Source organism: Podarcis pityusensis, assembly GCF_964106645.2.
Source record: "Podarcis pityusensis genome assembly, chromosome: 9".
Classification (NCBI taxonomy): domain Eukaryota; kingdom Metazoa; phylum Chordata; class Lepidosauria; order Squamata; family Lacertidae; genus Podarcis; species Podarcis pityusensis.
The window spans coordinates 46,602,484-46,626,780 of NC_138034.1; the positions used below are offsets into that span (position 1 = coordinate 46,602,484).

The following is a 24,297-nucleotide window of genomic DNA, read 5'->3' on the forward strand; positions in this document are numbered from 1 at the left end:
TCTTGTTTTATAATCGTACAGAATATTTTATACAAAGGAAATTGTTTCAGAGCATTTTTTGGGTTGGACAGAAGTACAGCCAAGGGACAACTGTCCAAGATGAGAAAGAAGAGTGTTGCACCCAAGGAGCAGGGTTTCACTGGCACGGAATCCTTCCACCTCTGTGACACAGCCCTCCCTGGTCATGATAATACATCAGACCATCTGCTGCAGGAGGAAAGCTATACAAGCTGTGTTTTTACTTGTGCAAGCATTTGGATACAACTCCATATGCGCAGATGTGCAAATGATTATGATTGCTATTGTAGAAGTGCAATTTTATTGACAAATTATAGTGTATTTAGTAGAACATACCTCAGCATTTGTGTTGAATAAAGCAAGGGGTCTGAACAGTTACCACTGCATTTATTTTTTAAAGGTTCTTTGCAGGGTTATATCATTAGAAAAACAGTTAGAAAAATATAAAAATTATAAAACAATACACTTTACATATCAGCTGAAAGTAACATAAAATACAAAGTATTTACAGGCACAAATACTGTAACTGCAGAGATGTGCTTTGATGCCAGAGTTATAAGAACAGTAGAGAATAACACACAAACACACATACAGAGTTCAGACTCCCTTCATGGAAAGTAACAAGCACCAGTGGTCACAGCAGTTTCTATAATCCATTATATAAAAATGCAAGTAATTTGGCCTTGATTGGTCATACTTTAAAAAGCTTTACAAGTGCTTAGCTAAGCAGAACACAGCAACTCTTATGGTCATATGCTTTAACCAGTCAGGAAGGTCCGAGTTCATTGAAGAAGCTCTGCTTCATGCCACCACAGTAGGTAATTTCATCACCACCAAGTTATTAGCCTTCATGTTCCAAGTTTGTCAGTGCGGACCAGCTGGATTGGTAAACATTACCAGAATGGATGATAAACAATGCAACTTCTCTTTGATGTACTCTGGCAATTTTTCATTCTCTCCATACCTAGGAAACAGCAAAATATTTAGATGAGTAGATTTAATAGCACACATATAAAATAAACCCAGTACCAATTTCAGCAAGTTAACGTTTTGGTCCATTGCTTGTATACAATTGCTCCTTTTAAAGCCATGCTTAAGAAGTTAAAAGGCTTTGTTAATTCCAAATTCACTCCTTCAGTATATAAACCAGATATTCCAACTTGAGGGGCTGTTATTCCAGGATAACTTATCATATCACCAGATCCAAACCTAATGGCTTAATTCAGTTCTTATTTAATATGCAAATTTCAAAGCAAATGAAGTTCATTGTCCTCATACTGCCTCCTGGAAGATGGTGACTTTTGACAGCCCGGAAGTGTAGCTCAGTCTCTGCGAGGTATACAACTCTGCAGTGTTTCCCGGCAGTATTAGACCCCACTACATATTGAGCATTGGGCTGAAGCTGTAAGTACAACCATTCAATTTTACCTATTGCTTTTAACCCCATATTGCAGATTGAGCTGAAAAAGCAGTGCAGTTCAGGCTGGAGGGCTGTGCTGAGAAAAAGTAGCTGTTAACAGTAGATTTCATAGGAGGGTTACTGTAATACTGCAAGTCAGAAGTGAGGTTGAAGTGGACCCCCACCCACTCAATATCTCAGATTGCAAACAAAGGTCAATCTACTTAAATTGCCCCCTTGGACTTCCTCCCAGGCTAAATCAGAACAATCAGTGCAGGCAACAGCCTTGTGTTCAGTTGACAGGCATGTAGACTGGCTGAAAAAGTATTTTCAGTGCTGTACAAAGATTTAAAAAAAGACTATAGGTACCCACTATAAGCCTGTGGGTAGATTTAAAAAACACAATACAAGAAGGGTAGAGGGATAGGAAAATTAGCAGATAAACATTTGTACAGTTAGGATATTCTACTTTTACTACATATAGTGCATCTAGTTTTCTCTTTTGTATATATCTTTGTTACTCCCACCAATTATTAACTTAGGCTAGAGTGAGAGTTACCAATACACAGTAGTACAACATCTACAGCAGCAGCAAATGCTATTATGTATGACATACAAGGAATGGTACTTCAAGGTCATACAACTTCTAAGTTACAGTACCAATACAAAATGTTGGAAAAGTAACTGAAATAATCAGAAATGTGCTATCAGTATCAAAACTGACACTCACCTCACTGTGTCACCAGCTGGAGATGTATATGTGATGGAGGAAACGCCAGCTTGAGCTACCAACTGGGATCCATCATTAAACTGAACCCATACTGCTCCACTAGTCAGCTAATAGGGAAAAATATTGTAGAATTAGTTTGCACTGAAATACAGCAATAAACTCTTTCCCAGTGCTTTATCTTTCTAGTCAAACAGCTTTATTTAGCTTGGATTGACACAGCACAGCCATGCTAAGTTGCACCTGAAGGTTCATTTCCTTCAGAAGACTTGTTCTTCCAGAAGTAGAATTTGGATACAATCCACTGTGTTTTGTCATGCAAAATAGACAATCCCAATTTTGCCCATTTTGTGCAACCTAGTTAGTATTTTGTGTAACTTCAGCACATTCTTATGCAAGTTCTGACAATTTGCACAAGGAGAACATATTCCAGTTAAAAGTGCAGAAAGAAACTAGATACAAAGCTTTGTATTCTACCATTAACTACTTCCTGATCTGCAACAGATTTTGAGGCAAATAAGTAAAATAAATTTTAAAAAAACTCAATAGGGAACAGAGCTGATTCCATGCATCATCAATTATACTATCAGTTCCTTTTCAGTAGAAGTATAACAACTGCTGCATTACAGCTCATCTTCCTTTACACAAGAGACTGAATTTTCTGCTTGGCTGTTGATTACCAGCTCACCTGAGAAGCCCAGCCAACGTTCTTTACAAAGACAGACTTTAACAGTTGAGCTGAATTTACAGCACTCTCATTTGGGTGACTTAGGGTGCTCCTTGATTCAGTTGTTGCTGATGTAAATGCAGATCCTTCATATGCCGATATCTGGAATATAATTATGAAAATAGCAGCTGTGAGCCATAAAGCCATGATATACTTCAGTGTTTAAATGGTGACCTTCCTTGGGTGTACCATACCTGACTTGGGTTTCAGACCTACCTAGTTAAAATATGCAACAACCCAATACAATTGGCTCTACTCATCTTAAACTTTTGTTTTTACTTGACAGGTTACATTTAGCCTTCCAGCATAGTGTTTCTTAGGGCTCCAATAAAAGCAAGAACTACACACTCACGTACTTACCGGGGGATTAATGTTAGGCACTTCACTTGAAGCATCAGAGCTGGTGGCGGTATCTCTCTTCATCAAGGCTATTTCCGCCAAAGAAGGGCTTGTATCTGGCAAAGTGGGAGGGAGCACTAAAGCCTTTGGAGACTCAGGATTTCCTGGTTTCCTGGTAATGGAAGAATTATGGTCACATATTTAAACTTTCCAACTTCCACTAAGAATATCAAAAGGCACAAACTAAAAATTTCACGTGGAGAGTGAGAAGCAACTGAAAAAAATAATAATACAAGAGGCTGCTTACCGCCCAACAATAATGGGGAAAAATGGAACACTTCCATTTCTTTCTTCTGCCAAAATTGCAGATTCCAGTGCAAGACAAATGCGATGTCCCTATATTGAAAAATAGAAAACTTGCATTAAAACATGCTAACACTTTCAAAAAGGGCAGGAATTCAATACTCGGGGACAGTGGGCAGAGGCAACGAAGAAAACATTGATGTATTGTGCTAAATTAAAAGGTACAGGGTTTTTTTTTAACCTTCCTATTGTATGACATGGAGTATGATCAATGTTAAACAGTATAAAGTTCAATCCATAACATTTCCTTGATCTCCACACCCCTCAATTTCATAGGAACCTTTCAAAATCAGTCACATATTTGGAACAATAAAAGGAATCACAGTCTGCTAATTTGCCATTTGGAATCACTTACCCATGTGCATCACACCCACTGAAACATTACAAATAATATTTACCTCATTTGCATGATCCACATATATTTGTATATCCTTTTCTAAACCAATTTTACTCTCCTCCTTTATAGTGTAGGCTTTTCCAGATTTTTCTATTACTCTAATTACGCCCGCTGTCTTGTGGATTTTTGCCCCTATAAAAAACAAAAACATATTACCTCGGGTACACATACATTGACAATACGATCACACTCTAGCAGAAGTAAACTAGTAAACAGGAGATTGCACTTAACAACTACCTACAGTTCAAATACAATTATCACTGACTTGAGTGTGTTAAGAAGTGGTGCTATCTGCTACAACTCATATAATTTTTGGATTTTCAATTTGTTCTTAATATTTACATTTAATCATCAATAAAACAAAGTATTAGAAGAATGTAGTTTCCTCCTAATAATAATGCCATATGTGTTACATTTCAAATTAGGATTTTTTGAAGTATACAATTTTTATGTGGTATATGATAATAGGAAAGAGTTATTTAAAATAAAAAAAATTAAACTAAACTAAATCTCTATTAGGTTTTAAAATGCCCTAACAGTTGGCTAATAATTTAATGAAATTTAATGGCTAAAGGGATATGTAGAAAACAGCTTAAGGATACATACCATCATAAAAACAAATTTCCACATCTGCAGGAGGGGAGTTTTCCATCAACATACATTTGGCATATCTTGTATAGAAGGTGACTTTGGGAGTTTTGGATCTTACCAACTGCACAAATTTGGCAGCATACTGATACTTTTTCCAGTACTTCTCTAAAATGAATATGTAACAAACAGTGAATTGGAGCAGGACTAAGGAATAACACCAACTCCTGATAGCTGGAACACAGCAAGTCATCCAAAAACATTGAATTTGGAACTGATTAATTGGCTTTTTAAAACTGTATTATGATTTGGTATTGTATTAATGTGGCCTCCATTGGATTGTTATTAATGAAAAATTAAAAACAAACAAACATAAATCTATCAACCACTGCAAGTTAGGGCAATAAGCTTACATGGCACATGAAGTATAAGAATTTCAGTAACTTGAATATTTTAATTCAAATCACTACATGGAAGTTTAATGCATCTGTAATACCTATGATATTCTGATAGTGAAGGGAAACATAATTACTAGAACAACATCCGTATATAGGGTTGGATCCACACTGCAATTGGATCCTGATCCATTGGAGGAAGGGGGGATTCTTTGCTCACCTATCTTTCCTTCTGCAGCTCCCAGCACTACTTCCCATACTATTTTGCAAGGTCCCCCAAACCCTGGAGCAGCTTTTCAGGGAACACAGGCAAAACAAAGAACTGCTGAAAATAGCTTTTACCCTTTGCACTGGCCGAAGTGTTTGCATCCAACCTGTAATTACTGGCGAATATCCAAAGAATTACAAAGGGAGCTTTCCTTGTTCATTTATTTGTTTGAACAACAAACCTCTGTCACATGCTGCTTTTGGATTTCTTCTCATTTTCAGATATAGTTATTTATGTTGCATGGGAGGCTAAGAAACATAAGCTCACCCACCCCCACCCCAGGTTGTTTGGCTCCTTGCCACTGTTTCTGAATGGGCCCATAGAAATGCACCTTACCTGGCAAGTTGCCAAAACTATATATATTTGAGTCCTCAGGAGGTGGTGGGGGTCTATTATTCAGAGGGATGCCTTTTCCTTCATTTGGGTGGTAAACTGTGACCTTAATACACAGAAAAAACACAATCTCATAGCCAAAGAGTTATTTGTTTAATGCTTCTTTCTGGAAAATGAACAAGTTGTTAATGCACTACAGGATACTGAAAATTTGAATCTGGCATGTGTCATGTCTAAAGTCTTCATTTCCTCAAAAAAGAACAGTTTCCTATCCTCACTAAGCAAGATTATCTGCAGCTTTTACAGGTACAGATATTTTAGTTAGATCAGTGCTTCTAAAGACAGAAGTAATTAGTAAAAAGAAATGCCTTTCACTCTTTCATGGAATTGTGCCAGCAATTTTACCAGAAAATGAGTAATCGTAGCAAAATTAAGTCAGTTATTTAAACTACACTGGACGCTTCAGATTTCACACATGCTTGACGTATAGGCATTTAGCATAAAGGAGGGCTCTGTGTTAATATGTACATACAAAGTTCTGGAAAAAAATCTACTTGATTTCCAGAAGCAAAAAATCAGCGAAACAAGCTTATATTCCAGTGTGATGAGGCATATTACACCTTAGTAATATTGGCATAAACACATCATTTCAATACTGCCGATGAAGTTAGAAGAAATAAAAAATTAGTACTCACTGCACTTCCATCACAAGATATCCTCAGAACTTCTTTTACAAACTCTTGCGAATTATATTCTTTTAGAAATTCCATATATACTTCTCCTGCATCTAGAATACTCACCTAGAATGTAAATTGAAAACAGAACACAGCCTAAATAAAACACTTTCGAAGCAATCCAATGTAAATGCCCCCTCCTTTCCCCACCATTTACATCAAAATGAACTAAAATACTGCAGTGAAGTAAAGAACTTGTTTTTGTGCTCCTTGTTGAGTGCTTTAAGCCTGAACAGAGGAGGTACTATTTGCAGTGTGACTGAAAAACTATTAGGCTGCTGAGGATTTGTGAGGCAGCCAATCAGGCTGTTCCAACCTCACTGGATTTACAAATACTAGGGAGTATTCTCATGGGAGGATCAAAGGGAAAACAATACCATGAAAACAAAAGCAAAAGAGGGAAACACAATAGAATGAGATATGATACATACTGGAAAGTAAACCTAGTACAGTAAAAAAATTAAGAATTGACTAGAAGTCTTTTAAGTCCAATAACTGAACTAAAATCTGACAGTGTACATTTATGTTGATGACAAAAAAATGACATACATACTGGAAGTAGATAAGATACTATTTCATGACTGTGCTAAGAGATTTTTATTAAAAACCTGCATACTTTGCAACAGAATAAGGACCAACAGACTATATTACCCTTACTTACTTCCCTTCTCATTATCTGGGACCAAACGTTCAAAGGCACCTGAGCAAGGCTTCTTCCAATCAGGTGTTGCTCAAGTAAAGGTGGGAACTGGAGAGGTCCCTAAAACCCACGTTGCACTAATTCACAACTACAGCCTCACTGCAAATGCCGAAGTAGCAGTCATCAGCATTCTTGCCATGACGGTTGCTTCTTGACTGGATCACACCAAAGCCATCCTATAAACAACCCAGTCCTCTGCATTCAATTTAGCTGTATTGCTGTAAGAGCCAATTCCTGGCAAACAAAGCAGAGCCAGCCGTTTCTCATCTGATCGCTAGAAAACCAGCTTCAATAAGATATCCCACAAGGGACTGGGGTCAGTGTTCCCATGGCCCTTTGTGGGGTATCTCATGGAAGCTGGTTTTCTAACAATCAGAATTGGATGACCGCCTTGCAAGCCAGCAACTGGGGTGGTCTATTAATAGGATGGCTTTGGTGTGATCCAGTCAAGAAGCAACCGTCATGGCAAGAATGCTGATGACTGCTACTTCGGCATTTGCAGTGAGGCTGTAGTTGTGAATTAGTGCAACATGGGTTTTAGGGACCTCTCCAGTTCCCACCTTTACTTGAGCAACACCTGATTGGAAGAAGCCTTGCTCAGGTGCCTTTGAACGTTTGGTCCCAGACAATGAGAAGGGAAGTAAGTAAGTAAGGGTAATTAATATTATTAATAGAGGTGTGCATCTCTGAAAATGAAGAAATGTTATAGTTCTTGTCACCTGATTATCAAGAGAAGATTAATACCAGTCAAGTTAATTGGTTCATACTGTGATAGTTGGTAGGTATTTAAAAATGCGGAAGAGCTCCATTTTTATAAAATTGTCACTGCAATTCATTATTTTGAAATATAGTACAGTACATACCACTGCATTTTTTGTTTTTTGCCTAATTGGCTTTAGTCTATGAGCATTCAGAGGTGATACAACACTTTGCAGTGCAGGTTTCGGATGTCCATATTGTCGCTCTTTGCCCCCATTTCTTCTGCTTTCAGACGCTAGAGGGAGACCAAATGCAGGTGCTGGCAGAGCCTTCTCAGCAGTGTATTTCCTTGTGTCCAGTGGCCCTACAGCTGGTGCTGTTGGTTGTGCAGATTCAGGGGGTCTTCTGCATTTTAAGCCATTCCATGCATTTTTCAGTGTTTCTTGAGGCACACCAAGATGGAATCGAAAATCTCCACTTGTGTTCTTAATACTACTGTCATATAAAGGTTCCTGCATCTGAGCTGAAGCAGCAAAGGGATATTTTAATGATTTAGAAAATGCATTACAGGATTCTTCCTAGTTTTTACAGGAGAAAAATGTTACGTCTCTAACTATAAATGAGGATAGGAAAGCATCACATCATTTTTGTCTACTCACAAACTGACAATGTTTACACCCTGGGAAAGTTACTGTTGTATGTATGAAAAGCTAAATATTGTGGCACATAACCAACTTTTCTGAATTGTTTGTAACCGATGTTAATAGCAACAACTTCCTTTACTATTTACTAGAAAACTGGTTTAAGCTTGCTTAAATTTAACTACTGAAAGAGATTAAACAGCATGTTATGCGTTCTTCCCATGCAAACAGATGGACTGGGAGTGGTTAAATAAAGCATTTGGGATGGCATCAAAAAGCAGCACCACGTCTGTCCTGGTAAAGTGCATGAAATACCATATGCACCTTCTAAGTACAGAAGCAATTAAAAGCAAAAATTAAGAAGAAAATTGCTTGAGGATTCAAATAATCCCAACTGTGTGTCCTATGGTGACAATTCCCCAAGGCATTCCTGGTAATTCAAAACAAAAGAAAATGTCTGAGAAGATTTAAGTAATCCTTGGCTAAATTACAGCTACATTCAGTGCTCTTTCACTAAATGAAGTAATTTGATGCAGGAGAACAAAAGCTCCTCCTTCCCTTATGGCCCTGTTCTTCTTTCTACCCTCCCTTCTGCCGCAATGTTTATATAATAAGCAGTTGCTGTTTTCATCCTTGATCTCTCTACACAGATAATTTATTATCAGTTATTAGCGCTAGACAGATGTTCTCTACCTACACACAGGATCAAGATCGTGCCAGTTCACAGAGCCCAATACATGCAGATCTTCACAATTGTTATCCTTCCAGTTTGAGGGGTAAGAATTCTATACTGAGCCTTAACATAGGTATCCATGTTCCCATCTTAACATAACTTTCAACGTGTGGCTATCCAGTAGCCCCAGAAAATGCAGTGTCATGATCCATCCCTAAATGTGCAAATATAGATAATCTTTGCATTTTGCCTTCTTAGTAAGGACAGATAACTTTAGACAGCTTACCAAAATAAACTTTTGAATAGACTACTGGAATATGTGTTTCTTAAATAAATATTCCTTCACAACATAGTTAGGAGCTTCTTCTGTTGTTAGTCAAGTTAAGAGCTAACTTTAGTTGTAGCAATTGGAGGTGACAAGAGGGGAAAGGGCTCTTAGACAGCATAACCCAAACCATGATTTATGACTTGTTGGACACAATTAACCCTCTACACTAAGATATCTACCTTTCATAGAATTACTACACAGGTTACAGCTGAGGTCCATCTGCACAATTTTTCATCTATGCACATAAAGGTGGAATATCTGAATTCAAACATATGCCAAACAGTGCACTCGTCTGGAAACTTGGATTGTATCTTTATGAAAACGTGATGGCAAACATGGGCTTGGCATTACATAATATACAGTGGGGCTCGGGAAAAGGTGGTATGACTTGGGAGTTCTGCAGCATTATCCATCACCACAGCATGTTCCTTCAAGTGGTACTTATGTATGAAGAGGGACTGAGAAAAGTACAGGGGGAATCCAAGGCAACTCCCATAATTATTAAATGTAGAGAGTGCTTAATGACCAAGCTGGGCTTAAAATACTCAAAGATTCCTTTAGAGAACATGCCCCAAATAAAACACACACACACATTATGGCTACTCAGATACTGCTGGACCACAACTCCCAGCATCCTGATCATTGGCCATGCAGCCTGGGGCTGATGGGGGTTGGGAGTCCAACATCTGGAGGGCACCAGCCCTTCCACAACCCATAACACATTTCATGATCTAAAGTTCATCTTCACATGGAATCACTTCTAAGTTAATCTCTCAGTTAAAAACATTATCCTTGGATGGACACACAGTGTACCTATATAAGCTCTACTGATAGGAATGGTATCCTTTGAGAATTCAATGTGTCCAACACAGGCAATAAAACACTCTCATTAAATAAATCCATACCATTTAGTTGCATATTTCCAAGCCACTGCTGCATTGTTTCAGCTTGGGACTTCGGTTCTAATAAACCAACGCTGGGCTTCATTGGACAGAGATAATTTGAACTAAAGACAAAGAATTATTCATAAATACACTTCATAAATATGGACACAAATAACTTATTGATCACAAAAATAGATACAACTTATTGTATCACTAAGGGTAAAGGGACCCCTGACCATTAGGTCCAGTCGCGGACGACTCTGGGGTTGCGGCACTCATCTCGCTTTACTGGCCAAGGGAGCTGGCGTACAGCTTCCGGGTCATGTGGCCAGCATGACTAAGCTGCTTCCGGCAAACCAAAGCAGCGCACGGAAATGCCGTTTACCGTCCCGCCGGAGTGGTACCATTTATCTACTTGCACTTTGACATGCTTTCGAACTGCTAGGTTGGCAGGAGCAGGGACCAAGCAACGAGAGCTTACCCCGTCGCGGGGATTCGAACTGCCAACCTTTTGATCGGCAAGCCCTAGGCTCTGTGGTTTAGACCAAAGTGCCACCCACGTCCCATATTGTATCACTACATGATATAAATAACAGGTTTTTTTCTACTACATAGTCCTAATATTTTAAACTACTATAGGCGAACACTTTGTACTGAGACAACTTGCAATTTTTCAGTATCAGTTTCTTATACTCAAATGACAATATGTAAAATTAGAGATTATTTTTAATTTCTTAGTTTAAAGGAATTTCATAGTATTAAGTTAATAGCTGAGAATCAATGGAGGCCAGTTCTAAGCTATAATGATCCACGGCTACACGCAAAATGAGCCCCACTGTATTTTAGAACTTAGCTAGAACTTTTCCCAGTCCATTTGTCACTTACAAGATAGGAGCGAGAAATAACTCATTGGCTTGACTACAGTAGACATTCTGAGTCCTTTGGATGCACAAGCAGCCTATCAGGAACAGGACTATATATGAAAGCTAGACTTTATTTTTTAAAGCCATGAGTCGAATCCCTCCCCCTTCTGCAGTCCACTTATCTGCACAGCTAAATACATATTTCCTTTGGTCACATAGGCTCTGGCTCCGACTTTCTGTTGCCACCAGCACCCTTGTGCCTTTTACATAGATGACTGGGAAATAATTATGTATGCAAGCATTAGAGATCACTCCCAACCCCTCATGCATGGAGTATTTAAAAGGAGATCAATGCTTGTTTTTGTTTTCAGTTCACCACAGTTTAGTGTTACGTACAAATCCAGAATTGTGTTTAATCTTAGTTATGGTGTACTAAAATGAAACAAGCTAAGTTTGTAAGCCAGAGTTTAAAGTAGGTTCATTTCCATGGTTAAAATTAATCACAGTTTGTGACTAATTAATCCGAGATATGCCAGACTGCAGGCAAAAACTGAACATTTCTGATGTCCTCACAGATGTGCTAGAAGAAAGGAAAGGGTGCAGCTGATGAGACCAAGACTCATTTATGTAATATCACAGTTTGGTATTCCATCCAGACAAGGTCATTATATTATAGGGGAACCAATTTTACATGATGCACTCAAAAAACAGAGATATATAAGAACAATTCTTACTGAGCTTGATCTTTCACAGGTGGAGACAGATTCTTTTCCATTGAGCCAGAGCTGGTCGGAAATTTTTCTTTAAATACAGTAGGAATATCACCATGGCTATTTGCAGGTGAAAAATCCTTCCTGTTTCCTATTAGTCCTCCTCTGGACTTTGAGAGGACTTCCAGGGAATGGCATCTCTCCACATTATTCAGTACTCCTTGACTCTGACTATGGGATGTGCCGGATCTTTCAGAGGAGTGTGCTCTCCTGAGGTAGCGCGAATGCGGTCTTTCTTCAATCAGCTGCATTGCTCTTCCCCTACCAGTATTTCCCATTTCTTTTACTGGGAGTCCCCAGTTGTTATGGGAACTACTTCCATAGCCAGATGAGACTTCACTGGCATTCTTATTTTTAGGAAGAATGGTCATTTTGTTGGGAAGTGGCTGACCCCCTAGAAGTCTTTTCTTCTCCTTTAAGCAGCCACTTGTACTGACACTGGGAGAGGCAGTAGAAGCAGTAGAAATAGTGGCATTTCCACTGTCCATTGAATCCTCTACAGTTCCTGAATCTTTGCTTCTTGCTGAGCTACACCTGGACATAAAAGGATGATCCAATACAGATGAAAGGCTTAAACGATCTGCTGGATTTTTGCGAAGCAACTGGTGAATAAGGTTTTGAGCCTCTTCTGACAAAAACATTGGCATTTCATAATCTGCCAGCACCACTTTGTTCAAGGTGTTCTTTACCGTATCAGTATCAAAAGGTGGTCTTCCGGCCAGAAGAGTAAAGAGCATGCAGCCCAAGGACCAGACATCAGACTCAAGCCCATGCGCACTTCTTGTGGCTATTTCTGGAGAAATGTAATTAGGAGTCCCACACATTGTGTAATGCTTTTCATGAGGCATTGTCAGTTGGGTTGCAAGTCCAAAGTCAGCAATCTTGATGTTCATATTGTTGGTGAGTAAAAGATTAGAGAGTGTAAGGTCCCGGTGTAATATTCCATGGGAATGAAGATATAACATCCCTGTAATAATCTGGTGCATGAAGTTCCGAACTATATGAAATAAAAAAAGGAAGACGGGTGTTAAGAAACATTTTTGCTATTTTGTCTTTAAACATGCTCCCCACCTACTTCTTATAACTAGTAGATTCAATTATTATTGCAGCTCAGAAATTCATACTTAAGCAACTAATGAAACTTACAAATGAATCTACAGTGAGGGGGGAAAGTATCTGAGCCCCTGCTAAATTTGCCTGTTTGCCCTCTGACAAAGAAATAACCAGTCCATAATTTTAATGGTAGGTTTATTGTAGCTGTGAGAGACAGAATAACAACAGGAAAACCGCCAGGAACCCAGAAGACAAAAGTCAGAGATTGATGTGCATTATAATGAGTGAAATAAATATTTGATCCCCTATCAACCAGCCAAATGCCAGGCTACCTGGTATCCTCACTGTATGTAATGAGCTAAGATTAGAAGCACAAAAGACACCTGTCAACAGAAGCAATCAATCCAGCAGATTCCAAAGTAGCCACCATGACCAAGACCAAAGAACTATCCAAGGATGTCAGGGACAAGAATGTAGACCTGCACAAGACTGGACTGGACTATGGCCAAGCAGCTTGGGGAGAAGGTGACAACAGTTGGTGCAATAATTCGCAAATGAAAGAAACACAAAATAACTGTCTGAACCTCCCTCGGTCTGGGGCTCCATGCAAGATCTCATCTCATGGAGTTGCAATGATCATGAGAATGGTGATGAAGCAGCCCAGAACTACACAGGGGGAACTTGTCAATGATCTCAGGGCAGCTGGGACCATAGTCACCATGAAAACAGTTGGTAACACACTACGCCGTGAAGGACTGAGATCTTGTAGAGCCCGCAAGATCCCCTTGCTCAAGACAGCACATGTACAGGCCTGTCTGCAGTTTGCCCATGCACATCTGAATGATCCAGAGGAGAACTGGGTGAAAGTGTTGTGGTCAGATGAGACCAAAATTGAGCTCTTTGGCATCAATTCAACTTGCCGTGTTTGGAGGAGGAGGAATGCTGCCTACGACCCCAAGAACACCATCCCAACCGTCAAACATGGAGGGGGACATATTATGCTTTGGGGGTGTTATTCTGCTAAAGGGACAAGACACCTTCACCCCATCGAAGGGATGATGGACAGGACCATGTACCGTCAAATCTTGGGTGAGCACCTCCTTCCCTCAGCCAGGGCATTGAAAATGGGTCGCGGATGGGTATTCCAGAATGACAATGACCCAAAACACACGGCAAACCATTTGAGAAGTGCTCAAACACACACCTAATCTTAGTATAATAAAATTGCATTTGCCAGTCTCTGCCCAAGGAAATGCCACACACAAACATATATATATCACCCAAGCCTCTGAGGGCAGAGGAACTACCAAGAGTGCCCCCTCTGCTGATATGTAAGAAGCATATTACACCCCTTTAAAATTGATAAATAGCTGCACAACAAACTCTACAAGATTGGGTGACTTTCAAAAGCAAGGTCTTACAGACCACTATGTCTTAAGAAAAATAATCTCATTGGAATCCACCCAGGGCTTGGACATAGCCAATCTAATTACTTGATGGAAAGGCTGCTTCAAGGTGCAACAATAAGCAATATTTCAGCCTTACCTTCTTCTTCAGAGAAACGGGTCTTTCTGTTCTTTAAATATCTGCTCATTTCCCCATTGTGACACATCTCTAGTATCAGGTACACGTAGTTGCTATCTTCAAAGTAGTTATACAACTAGAAAAATGAAAACTAGTTTTAATATACATCAAAGTTTAGTTATCAGCATATCAAGTTCTTAGTGTAAATTCTTACCTCAAGTATAGAGGGATGTTTTAGTTGACAATGTATCTTCACTTCATTTTGAACTCTTTGCACCATTCCAGCTTTGTGCATAGCCTTTTTGTCAATCTGAAAAGATTTTCTTTTTAAAATTAATCTCATATACACATAAAAGTAACGATTTTTTAAAAATAATAATAATTCAGGAATAGATTTAAGCTAAACGAGGGTTGGAAAGAGTTTATTGTTACATTTTATACTAATACCATTATTTCAGGTATGTCTAGCTTGCTTTAGTCTCATGTATAGATAACAATTCTTCAGAAATCTGCTTGACACCAGCCTAGAAAGTAAGCCCAACTAAATAAAATGGGACTTGCTTCCAAATAAACATAGCAATGGGGTTTAAATGTTGTATTATATCCCTACAGATATATATTGAACTTTCTCAACAAATACTGACTAATGGCCAAACTACTACACAGTATTTTAAAAGCATGGTTTACTCTTCAGTTTTGTTTTGTTTTGCTTTTAATCAGAGGTGGCTAGCCTGCAACACTTCAGATATTGAACTGTAATTCCCATCATTCCTGACTGTTGGCCATGCTGACTGGGACTGATGGGAGTTGGAGTCCATAACATCTGGAGGGTCACAAATTAGAAACCACACAGTTCAGAATCAGGATTGGGACCATAGTGCAGGTGGATATGTAAAAAACAAACAAAATTCTTAGCACTTGTGCTGTGATCTTAATTAAAAATGCTGTTCTCTTGCTGCCGTTGATACCATTTTTAAAAAATCTCCCCTTATACTAAGGTCCCAATCCTAATTTCCCCCCTCTGCTGCTATTTATTATTTTCACAAAAACAAAACATAAGACTCAACATATTCAGTGTGCAAAAGACACGTCTAATTTCACATTATAATGTGCCTTGACCCTGAAAGCTATTCTATACTAAAAACAATCATCTGTGCTGAGGAGTTTGGCAGATGAAGCACTTCAGATGTTAAGTGCTTAAAAGACTGGACTGGTTTATGTGTTTGCACAGTCAAGTATAGGGCAAGTGCTATATGGAGAAAACCTTTGCAGCCTGGGATTCAAATTGATAGGTGAACAACAGAAGTCAGGAACTAACAAGTTGTGAGAACATAAGGAGTAAGTTAGAAAGTAAAATATTGCATTTATTAGCTTACCCAGCAGCTTGGTATCCTATATTCTGGCTAAATTCAGTTACTTTGGTATCTGATCCAATGGCAACTTACCATTTTGATGGCAACTTCTAGGCCTGTTTTCAGGGATACTGCTCTGTAGACTCCTGCAAAGGAGCCCTTCCCCAGAAGGTTCCCCACCTTGAAATCCTGAAAAAGAAAAAGCAATGTTCACTGCTCTTACTGCCTCCTCACCTTCTATCTGACAGCTCCGTATGAGCTACTGAGATAGTGTGGGATGTCAAACATCTACTTGTTTTAATATGCTACCTGTAAAAAATTCCCCCTGAAATGTTTGCAGAGATGTGATGAAATTTCCCCTTGCCTTGTAATTTAAATAGCTGATATGAAGAGTCACCTTGATTAAAATTAATCCCTGTTCTGAAACAAAAAAGACTTTAAAGAGAAAACTGTGAGGCTAGCTTGAAGTGTGGGAGGAAAGTACTGCTTCCACTTCCCAATGCAGTGGGGAGTTGTTTTTAAAAATGCATCCTGTTCATACCTTTCACATACCAACTCTCCCCTCATCTACCCTTATCCATGTTTTGCTCCCATCACTCTGCAGTGCCATATTTCACAGACTACTAGAAAGCCTGCTTCGAAATCCGCATCTCTCTGGACTAGGGTCATGAATGTATTATAAAAGGTAGGGCAAAAGGAAGCAAATACAGAGATGTGTCGACACCATACAAGTTCAGTCTTGCAGTTTCTGACTTTTACACGATACAAAAAACACAGGCTCTTCCACGTGTTTCAGCTTTGCCCAGCTGAAACCTGGTTCCCTTGGGCAATCCTCGTACTTCTCCCCCTCCCCTCAAAAACCGTCCTGTCCCCTTTCAGGATGCAGGTGGGGAAAACACTTCAGTGCCCTGAGGGCCAGTTAAAGGGCGCCCTGGCCGCGCTCTCGCCCCGACGGCGCATGCTCCGGCAGAGGCGCTCCTCAGCAGAGACCGGCCGGCGGCAGGAGGCGGCTTTACCTGAATGGAGCTCTCCCAAGGCGAGCACTGGGACATGCCGGCTGCGGAGGCTGCGCCGGCGCTGGGCACGGGAGAGAGCAGGAGACTGAGCAGCCACTGCGGCATCGCGCTGCCAGGAGCTCGCAGCCACTGAGGAGCTCGCGGCGCCGGGGCTCGCGGGCGGCTCTCGCCTTGCCGCGCTTTCTCCCGCTCCCGGGGGAGACGCGGCTTCCATCCCCCGTCGCCAAGGAAACGGCCCGGGGGAGAGACGCCAGAGCGGAGGCGCCCCCCCCCCCCCGCCCGCGCGCCGCCCTACTGTTGCCGCCGCCGAGAACGGCAATGCTTAGCCCCCCGCCGCCCCCTCTTCGCGCGAGAGGGAGTAAGGTCCCCCGAGCGGTCCGGGGCTTGCAAGGACAGGGCTGCACCGTTAAACTGCTTGCAAACTCCTTGGCAAAAGAAAGGTGTCCTGCAGAGGCTTCGCCCCACTTTTAAGAAATACCAGCGAGCTGGGTTTCTCCTTTCTTCAACGCAAGGCGCTTGCGGTTAGAAACTTTGCCCCCGTGACAAAAACCGATTTTGCGTTTTAAGAGCGATGGATGTTTTCTATAGGGCTGGACTTCCGTACCTATGTAGCCTTGCGGGTAGTGGAAGTCCAAGAGATAGTGTCAAAAAACTAACGTCCTAAGGTTCAAAGGATGTAGATATCTGCATATGTTACAAAAAATGTGGCATTTTCAAAACCGCCTGGGGAGTTTAGATTTTGGCATCTACCTTCCCAACACCTTTCTAGGGGCAATGATTATATCATGAGGTACGTGAATTAAAGCAAATTGTTATATTGCCATCCTTTAGGGGACTAGCAAAATATTTGGAATTTTGAGAGTGTTTTGTGGGCACCACGCCTTCCAACTGATTTGTCTTTTCTACTCCATCAACATAAAAAGACAAGTGTGCACCCACATAGATCCTCTTTCGTTTGCATGATTTGGCAACCCCCAGACTACGGTGATGAGGATGACTGATAATATATTTTAATTAGTTTGCATATCACCTTACGAAGTTACCTAATGATTTGGAAATGATGGGTGGTTTGGAGTTGAAGTAGGAGCGGGGAAATAGAGAGCATGTGCTGGGACTTTCTGGAGGTTGTATTACCCCTTCCCCCACTGCCAATGTTTTCATAACTGATGAATATGAATAAATACCATATTGGCCCAATATAAGACCCACCTGTAAATAAGCCGCACCTTTAAAATTCAAGGCTCTACCACCCTGAATGGGGGGGTGGGGAGAGCTGTGCCGCTTTGCCGGTGGCGTTAGGTTGCGAATATAAGGCACACTTTAACTTTTCAGTCAGAATTTGGAAAAAAGTGTGGTTTATATTCGGGCCAAAACAGTACATAAATATTTATTCCTGAAGTAAAACAGGTCAACTTTTCTCAACACTTATTTCCTGTCATCATCATCAAAATAAACAAACTCTACAGGCAAGTTTACAATTGCTTTTCTTGTAGCCCATCTGTGAGAATCTCAAATGCTCCCTATTCTCTTCCAAAAAAATTGATCACGAAAACTCAAAGTGACAGCAAACACAAGCATATATTCTTGTATTCTAAATCTATTCCCTAACTCAGTGAAGTGTTTTTAGTACTTCTGATCCTTCAACATAGGAACATAAGAAGAGCCTGGTAGATTAGGCCAATGGCCCATCTAGTCCAACATTCTGTTCTCACAGTGGTCAACCAAACACCTGCGGGTCGCCAATATGCAGAACCCAAGCACAAGAGGACACTCCCCTCCTGAGGTTTCCAGCAACTAGTATTCATAAGCATACAGCCTCCAACTGTAGAAGTCAACCATTAATAATCATGAATAGCATGATTATTAATGTGCCCAACTGTGCAGTACAAAAAAGGAAAATCCAATATCTGTTTTGTTTGGTTAATTCCTGCCTGAAATATTAAGCATATTTTAAATGTGTATCACAAATAAAAGTATAACCTACTGTTGAAACCATCATTTTAGTATAAATCATAATACTTGCCAGGCCATAGTTTACCACTACACATTTCAGAGAACACTTTAAAGATTAATTCATGTTAACTACTTACAGCTTGATCCTTCTATGCTCACTTGAAAGTAAGCCCCATTAAGTTCAATAGGTTTGACTTTCTAATAAGTGTGCACAGGGTTGCAAGCATGCAGGCTTATCCTACACACATTTAAAATCCCTCTGAATTTAGTGTTGAGGCTGTAATCTCTTGAAGGCCAAGGTGGATACTTTTTTCACATGATTAAGGGTGGAAATCTAGCACACACTTCCTCCAAAGCATACTTATGGGAGTACCCTAATTATGCCTCGCTAATAGAGGAAATTTGGGGGAAGATGCTCCAAACCCAATTTGGCAACCAGCCAGACCTTGAATGTAAACAAAGCCTCCGTGAGAAAAAATGTTACAAAAGATGCAAGTTTTCAACACTTGTAGCAATTGTAGACCTTTTATCTGAGCTCTGTGAGCTAAAAATTAATGCTGCAGAATTTGGTAATGTTTCAAATTATTCATGCTGGTTTATCAAAGCACATTGGTTCACTTATTTATCATAGTAAAAAATTACTAGATACAAATGAGAATTTCTCAGGGGTAGATGCAATCTCTTTCTAGAATTACAGGCTGCACAGATGATCATTACAAAGGCTACAATTAAAACCACATAACCATTTGCTTGGTCACCTGTGACTAAGAAATACCATCTTCAGGCAACTGTGTTCAGAGGGAACACCATACAAGGTAGAAGTATGGTGACACGTATACAGTACTAAGAATAATGTTGTGAGAGTGCTAATATGGACCAAAATTCATCCTTTATAAACCTTGTTAACTAGTCCAAAATAGCTACCACACCTTAGTTCTACAGAATTTATATAAACACGGATTAGAATTCCCACATCAGCTACACACATCCTCGGTTAATGGTAAACATTCGAGTTGTGTAGAGTTCAGCCCTATGAACAACTTGTTCTTTTTAAGTCATACACTAAAGGACATTAAATTTAAAGATGTTAAAGTGCAGAGCTGCCTGTCTATTCCGGCAGGGCTTCTACACCATGAAAAACTGAGATGGGTACAAATTCTACAGATTTAGACTTCCCATTTTTAACGCCACCGTGATTATTGTGATCCGCTTTGAGCTCAGCATTTGTTGCTGGAAAAGCGGAAGACAGATATCAAAACAAATCAAAGGCATTGTAAAAATAAAGCATAGGTTGGTTTTCTGCCTGCCACGCAGCTCTTAATGACATTAAAGCGGAGGCAGCATAGAAGCAGGGGATGTGCAACCTGGTGGTGCCATCCAAGGAAAAGGGAGGAAAGAGATGCGACCTCATCCTGAACCAGCGAAGTGGGAGGGATCGAGTGTTTTAAGTCGCTGGTAAGGCGAAACCCCGCCCAGCATCACGCAGCGCCAGTCAGCAAGCTGGACAGGACCACCTGTAATAACACCAAACCCTGCTTCCCCCTCCACTGAGATATGGTTGGGCCCAGACTCTCCCTCCCCCGAGGCCGCGAATGGCTCGGTCCCCACCCACCCCGTAATGGCCGTTTCCGCACCTCAATCTTGTCGCCGATGCAGGTCGCCATGGCGGCGGCGGCGCTCGCTCTTCCCCGCGTCACTCTCTTCCTTTCCTATAAGCTACCACATGGCCGGGTAATGCGCGTCTCTTTCGCCACCGTTGCCGCTCCGCAGGCCTCTCCCTCCCCGCTACGGGGGTCGGGGAGAAACCCCTTCCTTGAGGGGCTCCATTTTGAAAATCCCGCCCGTTACCAAAGCCGCCTTTGCGTCACTTGCGCATGACGCCATCACGCCGTCCCCTCCGCCTATCCCCTGGCTCCTTGGGAGCGGGGCGGGGCGCCGTAAGGCTGTTTGCGGCCTCGGAGAAAAGCCGTGCAGAAGGGCGCGTGCGCGGTACAAGTCAGTGTTCTCTGCTAGGCTTGCTGAGGAAACCCGCCCTCTAGTGGCAAGGATGCGGAACGTCCATGTTTTCATTTGCTTTTCTTTGTTTGTGAAGAACGTAAGCAGAGCTCCGCTGGGTCGAAGTCATCCCGGCAGCCTTAGCCGACCAGACGCTGCTAAGGAAACCCAGGAGCAGGGCGTAAATGTCATGGCCCTCCTCCGGTCTCTTCCCACCGCATTGTTCCTTAAATGTACACTACGCAGCTCACCTCTCGCTATGCTGCCTCTTCATGCTAGCCTACCTTCCGGAGTTGCTGTGAAGAGAAAAGAGAAAGAACCACGTGTCCTGCCTCGAGCTTCTTGGAGTAAAGGCAGGACGGAAATAATTCAACATATTCTGTGCGTGAATTCCACAAGTTGACTATGTGTTGTGCAAAGTACTTCTTTTGTGTCTCCTGAATCTTTTTTAAAAAAACATTTTTAATTCAACTTCATGTCAGTATCTGTACACAGTTCATTGCCTCAGTTATATTGCTCCTTGCCACCCCAAACTCCGACATTCCAGCGGTCCCACATTGCACCAAGCCACTTAATCCTCCTCAATCACCAAGGCTATCCAAAACATAAGTTCCCTGAGGGACAGTTCGCGAAACAAAACAATTACAATACAATAAAAATGAGTGCTGTAAAAACCATTACAAACTAAAAACACAGTTAAAACCCAAGTTCAAAATTAAGAGGGCCGTGCCATAATGAGACACAAGTTGTTTAAAAGCACTGAATAAACAAGATCCACCTGCAGCATAAAAGAGGGCAAAGATGAGTTCAGGCAAACTTCTCTGGGAACAGTGTGACGTAATCAAGATGCCACTACTAAAAAGATCCTGTCTCTGGTGATTACTCAGCTCACTTCATTTGGCAGCAACAATTGGCCTCTGGGAAAGATAATAAGGTTCAGGTAGGTACAGAAGGTACATAAGTGGGTACATAAGGTACATTCAGGTAACCTGATTTATGAGAAAGAATTGCAATCAGCTTTTTTTTTCTTCCTCTGAGTTAAATAATAGATATGCAATTTGAACAATGCTGTTGCCGTATGAACATCATGAATAAAAAAACCAGCACAGCACATTGGAGTGTGAACACAGTCTAAGCCTCATTGATTTGAATGACATTTCTTGCCAAACAAGGCTTGTAATCCTATTCATGCTTATTTGTGATTAAGCTCCACTGAACTTGGAGGAATTATTTCCAAATAAACATTTATAGGACTGAGCAAGCAATAAGTACATTTAGGAATGTGGACTTAAATTCAGCTGGTTAGGTTTTTTGGTTTGGGAAGGGTTGTTTGTACATACATGCATGACCTCAAGGGGGCATCTGAGGGGGGATTTACAAACAAATCTTGGGCGTAAGTGTTTGGTAGAATTATGAAGATTTACAGCACAATCATGAGCATGTTTACTCTGTTAAAAAAGTCTCACTGTGTTCAGTTGGGTTTACTCCCAGGTAATTATGCATAGGATTGCAGTCTTAATATACATAGATGGAATCCTATACATGTCTATGCAATCATATCTAAGAAATAGCAGAGGAGATGCACTGTGTTAATAGATTTTTCTTCTAAAAATGAGTATTGAATAGAACAGCAGCAACTCAAGGGCAAGACGGCTGGAAGAAATTGCTGACATGTATTTCTCCCTCATTTGGTGGGCAAGGGAATCTTTCTTACGTTGTTCAATTTGACCTTTAATCTAGACTCCAGTGTCCTTTTCAGATGGCGTTTAACTGAATAAATGGTGAAGAGTACCTCTCAGCAGCTTATCACACACTTGTGATTTCCTTTTGTGGACTTTTTAATTTCTCTTTATGACATGTACTTCTTTATTTTGCTCACTTAATTTTTAGTGCATAATGTCAAACTATCAGTATGAATTAGTGTAACACATTAATCTGTTCCCTTCCTTGCTTAGGCTGTATACAGCTATTTGCTTGTCATAAATGCATTTGTTCAAGTTTCTTCCCTGTCAGATGCTGTTTATTGCTGATTAGGATTTCTAGTCAAGCTTGATAAAGAGATGCATAATTTTCAAGCTGTATCATCTTCGCTCTTTAATTTATTACACACATTTTGCCATTCCTGTCTCTTGTACTTAGAGTTAAATGCAGGAGGTCAGCAGCACAGTGCTAGTAGGTGCATCACTTACAATTCCTTTGGAAAGCCATGCTGAGACTGTGAATAAGCGCTTACACTTCTTATGGTCTGTCATACCGTATCAGCAACAATGTTGAGATTTGTTAATTAGCAAGACGGTTGTGGGAAAATTGCCTGTGTCTTTGTGTCTCTGAAAATTGACATTTCCGTTGTTGTTAGTCAAACCACTATGATCTATGGAAGAATTTGCTAGCTTTTGTAGAAGCTTCAGAACAGAGGCAGCTTTAGCCCAGTGCTCTGGGAAGACCCTCCCACACAGTTGGTATTCAAATAGCCCTTTTCATAAATACTGAAAGCATGTCACAAATATTGTCTCAGCAATCTTTACAACATTCTCTAAAATATGCCAATATAAATATGTATTGCAGATTGGAGCCCAAGCCTCAGTGGTTTGCTAAAGGCCACACAACAGATATACAACCAAGCTGAAATTTGTGTCATGAATTTCTGCCTCATATGTCATGTTCTTCATTACAATATCATACCAACTCCACTGTGAATGTATTGGCCCTACAACTGTACGCACACTATACCCTTAAAGCACATTCAAAGCATATTTCCCCTCCCTAAAGAATTCTGGGCCTTGTATTTTATCTCTCGCAGAATTATAATTCCCAGCAACCCTTAACAAATTACAGTGCCCAGTATTCTTTGAGTGGAACCATGTGCTTCAAAGGTGTAGTGTGTGGGGAGGGAGGCATGGAACTAAGAGTGCAGATCATTGGCTGCCATCCTTTGGGGACCCATGGGCACATATACAGACTGAGGAAACTTCTCACTACAAACATTGCAAGTAAGTGCACACCACAACCCATTCTATTGGCTAAATAGAAGGCTTCTTTCAAGTCCAAACCTCTGGATGACCCCACTCAGCAGTTTCATGTAGCTATTAAACAACATGGGAGATAAAATTGGACCCTGAGAAATCCCACATTGAAGGCTCCATGGAGCTGAACAGTACTCCCCAAACACCTGGAAATGACCATCCAAGTAGGACCAGAACCACTGCAAAGCAGTGCCACCCACTACTAACCCAGACAGCACTCCAGAAGGATACCATGGTCAGTGGTATAAAAACCACAGACAGGTTGAGGGAATTAACAGGGACACATTTCCCCCACCTCTCTCCTGACAGAGGTCCACATATTGGATGGCCAAAACAGTTTCTTTGCCAAAATTGGGCCTAAACCCCAATGGAAATGGACCTGGAAAATCACTTTCTTCCCAAAGCGCCTGGATCTGGCCTGCAACCACATGCTCGAGAACCTTGCCCAAGAAAGAGAGATCAGCAACTGGCCAGTAATTGCTTAGATTTTCCAAGTCCAGGGAGGGTTTATTGAGGAGTAGTTTTACCATTGCCT

General features: G+C 40.8%; 1 protein-coding gene across 2 annotated transcripts; it reads right to left on the minus strand.

Annotated features, from left to right (window-relative positions):
* Positions 1–386: 386 nt before the first annotated feature.
* Positions 387–20,615, minus strand: PLK4 (polo like kinase 4). Of its 2 annotated transcripts, none has more exons than XM_081021913.1 (16): positions 20,379–20,615; positions 15,869–15,964; positions 14,638–14,733; positions 14,445–14,559; positions 11,811–12,843; positions 10,235–10,335; positions 7,852–8,210; positions 6,250–6,354; positions 5,558–5,660; positions 4,577–4,726; positions 3,972–4,102; positions 3,518–3,606; positions 3,232–3,382; positions 2,833–2,973; positions 2,148–2,254; positions 387–982 (listed from the first exon to the last, which is right to left on the minus strand). In XM_081021913.1, the coding sequence occupies exons 1-16, from the start codon at positions 20,406–20,408 to the stop codon at positions 883–885; spliced, it is 2,907 nt and encodes a 968-aa protein (XP_080878039.1). In that variant the 5' UTR covers positions 20,409–20,615; the 3' UTR covers positions 387–882. The 2 variants fall into 2 exon arrangements, with proteins under 2 accessions (XP_080878039.1, XP_080878038.1); XM_081021912.1 differs by lacking the exon at positions 20,379–20,615 and adding an exon at positions 16,792–16,911.
* Positions 20,616–24,297: the final 3,682 nt, after the last annotated feature.